Source organism: Euprymna scolopes, chromosome 22 (genome assembly GCF_053919585.1).
Source record: "Euprymna scolopes isolate OS-2025 chromosome 22, ASM5391958v1, whole genome shotgun sequence".
Lineage (NCBI taxonomy): Eukaryota > Metazoa > Mollusca > Cephalopoda > Sepiida > Sepiolidae > Euprymna > Euprymna scolopes.
In genome coordinates this window covers 20153098-20165950 of record NC_136503.1, presented here as the reverse complement: position 1 = coordinate 20165950, position 12853 = coordinate 20153098, and the positions used below count along the sequence as shown (strand labels likewise).

Genomic DNA, 12853 nt, shown 5'->3' with positions numbered 1-12853 from the left:
TATAACTACCAACATAATAGATGTATGGAAACTAAAGCCGGTTTCAGGACTGCCAACAACCATTGTAAGAAAGTAATAAAGAACGCAAGAGAGTTGTATGCTCTGTCCGTCAAGCCCAAAGTAGCTGAGCAGTGGCTTGGTTCCCACCAGTTTTGGCAAATAGCAAACAGAATCCTGAATAGAAGCGTGTGCTCTTTCCCAACAATGTACCCGAGGTAATCTTGTCAGCATCAGACAAAGCCAAACTCTTTGCCAAGAACTTTGCAGCTAATTCTACCCTTTGCGACCAAGGCCGTCAACCTCCAATATGTCCTCCTGTATCAGAAAACACGCTATGTGATATACATATATCTGTACGTGATGTTGCCAAGCTAATCAAAAACCTTGATTCCAGTAAAGCAACTGGCCCTGACGGTATTCCAATTATAGTACTAAAAAAACTTCAACCAGAACTAGCGCCCATACTTACAAAACTATTTAAACATTGTCTTAAGGAGAATTGCTTCCTATCACCCTGGAAAATCTCATCAGTATGCCCTGTATTTAAGAATTCAGGTGATCGCTCATCCCCCTCTCAGTACAGGCCAATAAGTCTCCTGTGCGTCATGAGTACGTTGCTGGAAGAAGTAATCAACCATCTCAGCAAAAATAACCTTCTTAGTGACACACAATATGGTTTCCGTTCTGCTAGATCTACAGCAGATGTGCTTACAGTTATATCTCATAAGATTAGCAAATCTCTTGATGGAGGCAACCTTTCTAGGACAATTTCTCTTCACATATCTAAGGCCTTTGATAGGGTATGGCATGAAGGTTTACTTCACAAGATCTCTAGCTATGGTATAGCTGGAAATGTCTTCTCAATTATTAAATCATTTCTTTCTGACAGGTTAATAAGAGTAGTAGTTGATGGGCAAAAATCAGAATCTCACAATATTAATGCTGGAGTCCCTCAGGGGTCAATCCTGGGCCCAACTCCTTTCCTGATCTACATTAATGATCTTCCAAATCATCCTTACATCATTTGTAGACATTTATGCTGATGACACTACCATCTATGGCAACACATCTAAGTCAGTAAACGACCATGTTCTCTCCAATTCTCTTTCCTCTGATCTTGCATGTGGTACAATGGGGAAAGGAGTCGCTGGTTACTTTTAATGCATCTAAAAACACGCTTCTCTCTTTACATCATCAACGTTCTGTTCCCCATCTGGCATCAGTTGAAATGAATGACTCTCGTCTTGAGGAGGCCTCAAGTTTTGACAAGTTTCTGGGCTTGACCTTTACTCCTGATCTTAAATGGAACAGGTACATCAAATCTGTTGCCAAGGCCATTGGAAAAATGGTGGGATTCTTCTATCGATCCAGTAGGTATCTCACTGCTGATGCAATTCTTTATCTATATAAGAGCCAGGTACGTCCAAGGATGGAATATTGTTGCCACATCTGGGCAGGAGCTGCTAGAAAAGACTTGTCCTGCCGTGATAGAGTTCAAAATAGACTTCATAGCCTTGTAGGAGATATCCTTTTCTCTTCCCTGCAACATCTATCTCACAGAAGAGATGTTGCGAGTTTGTCTATACTGTATCGTTATTTTTATGGAAAGTGTTCGACTGAGCTTCAGTCTATGGTCCTCTCTCTCCAAACTTTCACAAGAAACACTTGTCTAGCTGAAAACACTATCAATAATTCCTCCCACTCTTTATCTGTGCTTAAACCTAAATGTAGATTCCATGAACAAAGCTTCTTTCTTAGAACTGCACGTCTGTGGAATTGCCTTCCGTTTTCCTGCTTTCCAGCTGATTACAATATGGTTGTCTTAAAGTCTAACATAAACAAGTTCCTGATGAGCCGTTCCACTTGTTAACAAATTTACCGAATTTCCATTACTAATGATTACTATAATGTCCAATTTCTACTGTACACTCTTGAACCCTTATCCTCAAGTGACCGCTTGGCCTTGATAAGTCGTGATGCCTATGTAAAAAAAAAATAAGAGATCTTAGACACACAAGGATAGTGTCTAGCAGGTATTCAAATTCTCTCCTATAATCATTTTAATCACTTGTAACTTTTATTTCTATATCATGTGTCTAAAGGTCATTCTCGTATTATTTTAATTTTTGTTTTGCACCTGTAATAGTCTAGCACAAGGTTACCAACTTACTGAACACTTTTATTTTTACTCACATTGAATGAAGATCTTTCACCAATCACTTTTTTACTTTTACTTTATGCAAATCCCACCAACTCTGTCAAAAGCTTACTTAAAAAAAAACAAAAAACAGGCTCCCTCAGTCTTGGACAGACTAAGGATACCCATAAAGGGTTGCCTGTGCATAAAGTTTTTATGGCAGGAGGTGTGCAATCTCCAGCCACATCTCTCCTGAGTCAACATTGTTAAATACCAGTGGCAAGTGAAGCAAAAGACGACTAGAAACAAATGCTGAGATAAACGGAGAGCACATACAGCGCCTAGAATTCCCAAATGGTCACCCATCTGCTACTAACCAGGCTCAACGTTGCTTAACTTCAGTGATCTGACGAGAACCGGTGTGTCAATGTGATTATGCCGTATATTATATAAAATAAAAGCTTACTTAAACTACCTGTAATTCTAAAGTACTTCTTGTGTACCCAATGCTTACAAGTGTACGACTATGATTTGTGCAACTAATCAGACAACTTGAATCTTATTGGTAGATGTCAAGCAGTAGTAATTAGTTTCCTCTTCTCTCTCATTGTAGTTCGCTTATTATTAATAACAGATCTTGTAGATATTACTAATAAAGAAACGGCATAAATTAACCTCAGTTTTGACAATCATTTTGGAGTTTCCTTTTTCTTTTTACTAAATACATGTATATATGCATAATACATTGAGGACGTTGCGAAGGCTGCTGCAAGGAAGTTGGATTCCCTCTATTATACTATAAAATTACTCGCACCTAAGAGTATCCTGTACCTCTACAAGGTCACCCTTCAGCCATGCATGGAGTGTAATTGTGAGGCAAGGGTTGTGCAGTCCTCAACCACATCTCTCCTAAATCAACACTGCTTGAGTCTAGTGGCAAGGAGAAGTCCAGGATGACTGGAAACAATGCCGAGATAAGCAGAGAGCACATACAGCACCTGGAAGTCCCAAATGGTCACCCATCTGGTACTGGCCAGGCTCACTATTGCTTAACTTTGGTGATCAGATGGGAACCGGTGTGTCAAATATGATTGTGCCAAATATACATCCTTCACCAATCATTTATTTACTCCTAGTTTATGCAAATCCCACCAAATAGTCTATCTTGGTACTCTGTCAAAAGCTTACTTGTAATTGTAAAGTACTTGTGTATCCAATGTTTACACGTGTACGACTATGATTTGTGCAACTAATCAAATAGACAGCTTGAATCTTATTGGTAGATGACAAGCAGTAGTAATTAGTTTCTTCTTCCTTCTTATTGCAGTTCACTTCTTATCAATAACAGATTTTGTAGATGTTACTAATAAAGAAATGACACAAATTCACTTCAGTTTTGACAATCATTTTAAAACTTATTTAATATCAGTTTTCGTTTTCATCTTTCATTGTAGATTGGCCGTGATGCATACCTTGGATATGACCCGTGTTTTTTGAAATGGTTTTCAAATGGAGAGTTCATTGTGGTCGGCGGATCCAACAAACAGTGTTACCTTTATAGCAAAACTGGAGTGAAACTGGAGATGATTTATGAAAGCGACACGTCTTGGATCATCTGCGGAGATATTCAACCAGATTCAAATAATGTGGTGAGCTTTATATTTTGAATCACAGTTTCTTCTATACTTTTCTGTCATGTATAACCTCCATATCTATTATATAAAGAGCAAATGTCTGTGTGTTTGTATGTGCAGCTATATATAACCTACACCAAACCTACAACTACCAACAACTCACACTCACCCTTTTCTCACTAATCACTATTCTATGATAAGTAACTAAACAATATCAAGGTATGAACCTATGTAAGGCTGTAACATAATGACCCTATAAATTTAGACTAATTTGTTGTATCTGTAACAATGCACATTTTGGGGCCTCTTCTCCAAATCAAGCTCCACCATGTTGAATATGTTGTGTTATAGATAACAGAAGGTCGGAATATAAAGAAGAAAAAATGGTTGGATCACGCTACTGCTCTAGTAAGTATCTCACTGCCGATGCAATCCTCTATCTGTATAAGAGCCAGGTATGCCCTAAAATGGAGTACTGTTGTCACATCTGGGCAAGAGCTGCTTGGCACGCCCTATTCAGTCTTAATAGAGTTCAAAACCGGTTTTAAAATCTAGTAGATGATGCCCTTTTCTTCCCTGCAACTTCTTTCTCTACAGAAGAGACGTTGTGAGTCTGTCTCTCTTCTATCATTATTTACATGGTAAGTGCTCGTCTGAGCTTCAATCTATGGTTTCCCCCTGTCATACTTTTATAAAAAACACTTAGGTACTTGTACAGTTTAATGAAAACATTAAAAAATGAAAATATTGAAAAAAGGTTATATTGTATGTATCTGTTATGGAATGAAGTTCTACGAAAAAAAAAATTTCACTTAATTTCATCAAGTATTTTTTTTTTTTTTTTTTTCTTTTTTTTTTACAGCAAAAAAACAATTTGTTATAATACTGAGTAAAAGGTTCGATTTTTAGGAAGAAAGGCTAGTAATAAAGATTGGGAGGGAGTTTTGGCGCTTTACATAGTTATCTCCCCATGGCGTGTTAAAAATTTCCATAATGGCCGACTTCAACACGCTCTCATAAAAACATGTTTTTTCCGCTGTAAAAAAAAAACTAATAGATCGAATTAAAAAAAAAATTTTTTCGGAGATCTTCAGTTCAAAACGGATACGTACAATATAACCTTTTTTTCAATATTTTAATTTTTTAATGTCTTGATTAAACTGTAAAAGTGCCAACGCTTGATTAGCCACAACCACTATCAACAATTTTCCCCACTCTCTATCTGTGCCTAAATCTAAACGCAGATTCCATGAACAATGTTTCTTTCCCAGAACTGCCCACCTGTGGAACATTATTCTGCTGACCTACCCCAGTTGAATACAACATGGTAGCCTTCAAATCCAATGTAAACAAGTTCTTGTTGAGCCGTCCCCATAAATAATCGAATTCTACCCAATTTACACCATTAACGATTACTACACTGTACCACCTTACATTCATTTACTCTTATTCTTGAGTAGCTTTCAGGTCTTGATAAGTGGTGACTCCCAAGTAAAAAAAAAAAAAAAAAAAATTAAAAAAACAATGATGAAGAAACAATGTTGCAATATTTTTTGTATAATAAATAGGGCATGATTACAAATAATTGGAAGGTTCTATCGTAATATAGTCAGTCTATATAATTTTTTGGTTTCACTTTTAGCAAATGCGTGCCAATAGTATGTACACGTTGATAGTCATGGTTTTTGTAAAACTAATAACTTGTTAAATCAACAAATTTTCCAGAAGCCAATAAGATAACAGTATAGAGAGGAGTGACAGAAACTGACCAATCAAATGGGATGATGCTCTGTTACTGACCAATCAGAAACCAGAATCACTCCATAAAACATACCAGATATTTTAGAATTTTGCACATACTGTTTGTTCTTCATACAAGAAAGAAACTTTGCTCTTCAGGACTTCTTGCGATTAACTAACTTACAGAAATTCTATTCTTTTTCTTTATCTTAGCTTTAACAATTCCAAGCTGTTCTCGATTGATACTGCCATTTTGTTTGGAACAACATTTCTCTTTTCTTTTGAAACTAGAATGACTTACAACACAAAAACAGTAATGACAATAAAGAAGCATTTGAATTTGCATACGTGTGTATTTATTTTTTACAGCTGATCCTTAAAAAAACCATCCAGTGGTTAGGAACCTATTTGGGACCTGTGTGTAGTTGTCTTTAAGTTGCTGTTACTCCCACGTTTACTTTGGCCCAGAGTGGTAATACGTATTAGTATCTTATCTAAGGGTTAAATAGAACCTGTCCTGGGTAGGATACTAAAGCTTTTTTGCCCTTTAGTCCTCATATTCCATGAGTGATGTTTTTTACAAATGGAGAAGAATTGCTGTTTTCTAAGTCCAAACCTAACACTTATTGTTGGCTAGTCTTTGAACTTGAAGTGGTGTATATATATATTTTAGCTCCTCACATCAAATGGCTTCATGCCTTGTTTGGAGCAATTTCCATTAAAAAAAAACAAAAAACGTTACATTCAGCCTTGTTAGCAGAACCTCTGAATATGCTGACTGCACTCTCTGGAGGGGGTAAAAGTTCTCCAAAGAGGCTATCTGCTTACCATGTGTGGCGACTTGTGATGTCTGAGGAAAGCATCCTGGTGACTGAGTGGATCATGAACCTGCAGAATCATACACACTACAGCACTCTACTTTGCCCCATACTTGAACTAAATGAGAGGTCAGAGAGGCCTTATCTGATCAATTGTCTGGTCATGCGATGACCCACTATATATAATCTGCAACTAACAACAACTCCGAGTTTTCCTCCCAACTGATATTAACCTAACTAATACCTCCTCTTAAATATATATTGAAAGACGGTGACTAACAGTCAATCAAATTGCAAATAGAGAAATTGACATGACTGTGAGATCCTGACAATCTTAGATAACAGTAATAATGGAACACGGGTTGTTAAGGACTCCTTCCAGAATAAGTACACCTTCCACGTAGTCCTGTAATTGTAAGGCAAATGGGTTTCTCCTTTACCATGTCTGAATTTCAGACTCCAAAGTGGCTATGGGTGATGGAAGATGAATAAACAACAAAACTAATCTATTTGGTATTCAAAAAAATTTGCCCAATAAATTTCACATAAACTTGGAATCTGAGAATAAAACTGAAAAAAAAAAAAGAAATTTTCTGCAACTTATTGTTCCACAACCAATAGCTGATGAATCTTTAACCGAAATGTTGCCATTTCTAATCCAAGAGGGAACAACAAACAAAATTAGGGCAAAAAGTATTAAAAAAACAACAAAATGGAATGCTTCTTTTAGATGTTGAAAAGTAAAAAGAAAAACAAACAACCTATCACAGCTAAGAAGGTTTCATGAATAAAAAAAACTTTAACTTTTTACAAGGACGGAATTTCCATTACTAATGATTACTATATTGTCCAATTGACTACTGTACACTCTTTAACCCTTATCCTCGAGTGGCCTCTGGGCCTTGATAAGTGGTGATGCCTATGTAAAAAAAAGTAGTAAGGAACAAAGAACTTTCCTTCTGCATTATCTAAGAAATAAAGACGGAATTTAAAAAAATATCACTAATGCCAGAAGAATTGCAGCAAAGAAAAAATGGAGAAGTGATACATACAAATCTCTCTCTCTCTCTCCCAATATATATATATATATATATATATATATATATATATATATATATATATTAAATGAAGCTAAAAAAGAATATATCTTTAAGAAAGATACCAAAAGCTCAACACTGTTAAGAGGAACTATTAAATATAATAATAATATACTGACCTTCTCCTCTTCTGATGAGAAGCATTTAGTTCTGAAATGCCATGGCCTAAAGAGTTTTTTTTTCTTCCTTTCTATCTTCTTTTTTCCTTAATAAAATGATAAAATATAGTTATTTGTAACGTTTATTCCTTATCTTTTATCTACACTTTTAATTCCCTTTAGATTCCAAGAACCATTAAAATTAGAGATGTAACAATAGGTGTAGAATACAACATTCCAAATCCAGTTTGTTTCAGATGTCAAAGGTTTGGACATCACAAGGCTCAGTGTAGAAATAAATGTATATACAGAAAATGCATTATTAAAGACCAAAAGAATAAGAATGTTCAAACAAGACTGCATTCAATTGCTTGGAATCCAGTCCATAATTGCAGTACCCATAAATGTTAAAAAAAAAAATTAACATTAAATATAAAAAAATAAACCATTCATTGGGAAGAAGTAATGAATCTGAAAAGAGATAGTTCATATGCTACGATAAGTAAAACAATATGTAAATCAGGCAATGATAATCAGATGAATGTTTGTAACAATAAGCTGATTAAAGAATTGAAGGCTCTGGAGGAGCTGAAATCTAATTTATAAAATTCACTGTCTGTCTGTTTCCATATTTTCAAACTCTATCTCTTCCAAAACTAAAAGTCACAGGGGCCTCAAATGATTGGGTTTTTTATGGACCATTATTTCATGGGTCTTTAACCGGGTAAAATAGTTTTTAAGGGTTCCAAAAGGAATCAAAATTGAAAAATATTGTTGTACATTTTGTACATTCATCTTAGTTTATTTTTAATCAGTTCATATGTGTGTCACGTTGGTACAGTGGTAACGTCACCAGCTTTGAATGCCGCAGTTTTGCTTTCAGGTTTCGATTCTAGCTGATGGCACTGAAATAGTGGGTTTTTTTTTTTTTTTACTTTGGAAATCATGACTCTATAATAATATATATGAAATCTGGACAAATTAAAATATCATATTTAAGCATATTCTACAACCGGGCACTCCTCTCTCCTCTAATCTGTACTAAATTCAAAATATAACCCCATTAGCCCAAATAAGGAAGGAACCGAGCAGACTGAATTAAACGGAACACTACCAGAAGAATGAAATACAGAATGATACAAATCAAAATTAGGAATCCCAACTAAAAATAAATTGAAAGTATTGGAGGATATGAAGACTGAGATGAGATAGCAGAACACATACTGAAAGAATTGACCCCCCCCCCTCATCAAACATGGCAGAGAACCATATACTACAATTTTTACAACAATACCACTTGCAACATGCAGAAAACTGCAAACTATTACAAGATGAAAAAACAATTACAACAATCTGTCAGATAAAAAAATCTTTCTAAAACCAAAACACAAAATTCGTACGACTTGAAGAAGTAGAAAACCAGTCAGAAGCAACCAAGTTATTTTGTTTGTGACATAGTTTGAAAATCAGAAGGCATAGCTATGATACAACAGCATAAATTCCTTGAAATCATCTTCGATTCAAAATTAACATCCTTCATATAAAAAAAGCTAAGAATAAAATGCAATAAAGCTATCCAATTAAAGAAAACAATGGCACTAACTGAAATGGAGAAAAAATATGCATTTCTAAAATTATACCAAACACCTAGTATGTTCTAATGTTCCCAGTAAAAAATTTAGATGTACAAGCACACAAAGCTCTTTTAACACTAAAAACACAGAAATTTCTTTAAACAAACAAACGAACAAACAAAAAATACAACATAAAGTTGAAATTGTGTCCACTAAATCCAGCTCATATCATCTTCAAACTAAAATACAAAGAGCTATACTCGAGAAAAGAAAATGCAATAAAACTTATTAGCAATTTGTATTGTTTGGCTTATTCGGCCTACTGTTCTCATCTTGAGTGCCATTTTTACAGCGTTTTGGTGGATGTAACCTCCGACCTTCTTCAAGTGTATCTTATTGAACTCATTAATCTTTCTTTTTAACTCTGGGATCTGCATGAAATTTTGAATGGATCCATGGCATAACAGATAAAGTACTTGATAAAATTCAGTTGTAAGAGTTACTCTTCTGGATGTTTGTGATTCAATCCTCAGTGCAGATAACACTAAAAATACAATTGCAAATTAGGATTTCTACTCAGTCATGACTGACAGAATGAGGATATGCTACTTCTATGGATTAAATAAAGAGTTGTGTTCAAAATTTCTGTGCAGATACTGGATTATGACAGAAAGTTTCCCAATTTAACAAGATAAGGTCGGAGGTTACATTGGCTGAAACATTGTGAAAATAACACTCCAGATGAGAGCTGTCATTCGAAATATCCAAATATGAATATAGATATGTTTTGTATATTTAGAAAAGTGTTGGTAGATATGTGTCATGTTAAATCTGTGCTTTTCAGATGCAAAAACTTTTTTTAATTGGCAGGATTTTAAAAATTTTACGATATGAAAAGATTTTCTGTTTTTCTCACTGCAAAATATCTAAAATGTTGACTACTTCATGACAGGTACTCGGCTGCCATGTTGGAACACTGAAGTTTTTTCGGCTGATGATGGCAACAATTCATGGTTTGTACAAGGAGCGCTATGCCTACCGAGAAAACATGACGGATGTTATTATACAACATCTCATAACGGAGGAAAAAGGTACATACTTAAAAATTATTGGTTGGATGGTGGAAGAGAAATTGTATTTTTATGTAAATTTGTCATTTGTTTTATTATGTTGGTGCTTATGTATTTTTGGTACTGCGCTATTTTAAAATAGTTCTTTTGAGTTAAATTCAAGTTTCACAATATCTTTTTTTTAATTTTTTTTATTAAATTGTTAGGTGGAAGCACAGAAATAGTTACAAAACATCCCCCACATCCACCTGTTAAGAATGACTTTCAAAATAATGTTACTATTTCAGCGTGGTACCAAAAATATATAAGTACCATTATTTTTAATTATTATGAGCTGTACCTAATCAATGTTACCCAGGAATCATTTTACTTTCATTTTTTAAAAATATTTTTGTTTTACAATTTTTTTTTTTTTTTTTTTTTTTTTTAGAACATCAATTCTGGAAGTTAAATTTAATTATTATTTGGTCATTAAATTATGAATTAAAACTAATTGTCATAAAAGTGATATATCCCACAAAGGAGATAGATATCATTTGAAGTAGCTGAGTGGTCTTGGTAAAGTTTGAGTTATAATCTGAAAAGTTGCTGTACTGAATGTGTGTCATATTTGCAGCTGTTCCTAACGTGATACTTGCATACCTTTTAATGTCTCTCCCAGATGGCTTCAGCACTCAGGACATGTGGCTTAACCAGCCAATCACAATCTTGTAAGGAGGAAAGACTCGGATATGCTCATATTCATTATGTCAAAAAGTACAACTACTTTTTATTTATAAAATTATTGTATAAAACTTCCAAAAGTTTAAATCTTTTAATGCATGAGGATTTTCTAAGAATTTTCCTGCCAGTTTAAATGAATTTCTATTGAACAGTTTAAATGTTTCTAAATTCCTTTCATAGGTCACAAAATAATTCAGTTTTCTTTTCAACTATTAACAAAAGATTTTCACAACATTTTGATTTGATGAATGTATATTTTGGAGATGGGGATTTATAATTATTTTTGTATTATGATTCTCTTCTTGGTTGGTTTTTTTTTTTTTTTGTGAATGCACCTGAAGATGGTTGGAGGTTACATCGACCGAAACGTTTGTAAAAACAAAACAAGATGAGAATCATAGTCCAAATAATACAAAAAATAACATTTTAATTGTTCTATTCTCTGACTTTCTTTAAAATCCAGAAATTTAAAACTGATGAATGCTTTATTTAATACACTTAGAATATGATACAAAACTAACTTATAACATTTTAGTAAAATTCAGTCAAGAATATTTTTTCAAAAATACTTTTAAATGCATTGGACTATGTGCTAAATAGGACAATCAAAGATGATTTTTATTTCGATTTATACAATTCATGTCCTGTTTGATTATTTGCTTATATATTTTATACTTTTATTTTAACACGTAAAAAATATAAATGATAACAATTTTTCATCTGAAAAATATTTTGGCAAATATTTCTGTTTTTATCTTTGAAAAAAATATTTCTTCACACATCTTATTTATAATTCTTTCTTTGCAGTGAGAATCAAATGTCGGGAGACTGTCAAAAAAATTGCCATATACAAACAAAGATTGGCTGTAAGTAATTTTTCTAAGAAAAATATCTGATATATAAAATGATTGTGTTTCTGAATTTTTGAGATGAGGATTAATAATTCACATTATTTGGATTCTTTGGACTACTGTTCTCATCTTGAGTGTTATTTTCACAATGTTTCTGCCAATGTAACCTCCAACCTTCTTCAGGTGTATCCTGGTGAACTCGTGAATATGCACAGAATTATGAACGGGACTGTTTATTTAATCCATGGGAGTTACGTGTTCTTGCTCTGTCAACCATGAGTAGGCAGAAGTCCTAAATAGTTTACAATTGTACTCTGAGTATCGTTCACACTAAAGATTGAATCTTAAACCTCCAGAATAGTGTAAATTATAACTGAATTTTACCAAGTATTTTATCTATTATGCCATGAGTCCTTGCAGACATTGTGAAAATAACACTGAAGATAAGAATTTAGTCCGAATAATATGAATCGTAAAATTACTGGTTGTATCTTTCATAAAAAAAAATATAATTTACACTGTTTTTGAATTGAGACATCAGATTAAATTTAGCCCTTCCCCCATAAAAAAGTAAAAATGAAACTATTTTAAAAGACAGAGAGAAGAGAACTGTTTCCAAAAAATCAATATGTAAAGCAATTCTTGTATCAACAGAAAATTTCATAGATGTTTTAAGATTAGTCTGGTGATACAATTATCTCTTTTTTTTTTTTCTGACATAGTAAAGTATTGGTACTCTTGCATAATTTGACCCGGATCCTCGTGATTTCCCGTCAAGCCCAGTTCGGGCGAGACCGGCAATCATCGGCGTCCGCCGAGTGTTGTTCAAATGTTGAAACGCTAATCCGACTTTAGTTTGTAACTGTAAGCAGACGACAATCGAATTGGGAGAAAGTAACTATTGAAAAAAATGACAGCCATGGAAATAAATCTGCGCATGATTGAAAAACAAATGGAAACGCCGATGCAGACAATTTCCTTTTGTCAGGAAAAGAAATTGCTTTCCCAAAGAATCAGATGCAACAAATGTAATCATAAATGTTTACTAAAAAAAAGAAATTGCGTAAAGGATGGCTTCTCCTGGTGGTGTACCAGTGGTCAGTGTAGACAG

General features: G+C 34.0%; 1 protein-coding gene and 2 pseudogenes across 1 annotated transcript in view; 1 reads left to right on the top strand and 2 right to left on the bottom strand.

Annotated features, from left to right (window-relative positions):
• LOC145243910 (intraflagellar transport protein 122 homolog) overlaps positions 1 to 12853 on the top strand; it is a 166372-nt gene that overhangs the window by 29399 nt on the left and 124120 nt on the right. Inside the window, exons 7-9 of the mRNA XM_080107019.1 lie at positions 3592 to 3786; positions 10051 to 10189; positions 11699 to 11757. Coding sequence (XP_079963145.1) covers positions 3592 to 3786; positions 10051 to 10189; positions 11699 to 11757 — 393 coding nt within the window. The remainder of the gene's footprint in view (positions 1 to 3591; positions 3787 to 10050; positions 10190 to 11698; positions 11758 to 12853) is intronic.
• LOC145244239 (5S ribosomal RNA) lies at positions 2467 to 2583 on the bottom strand (annotated as a pseudogene).
• Positions 3124 to 3241, bottom strand: LOC145244047 (5S ribosomal RNA; annotated as a pseudogene).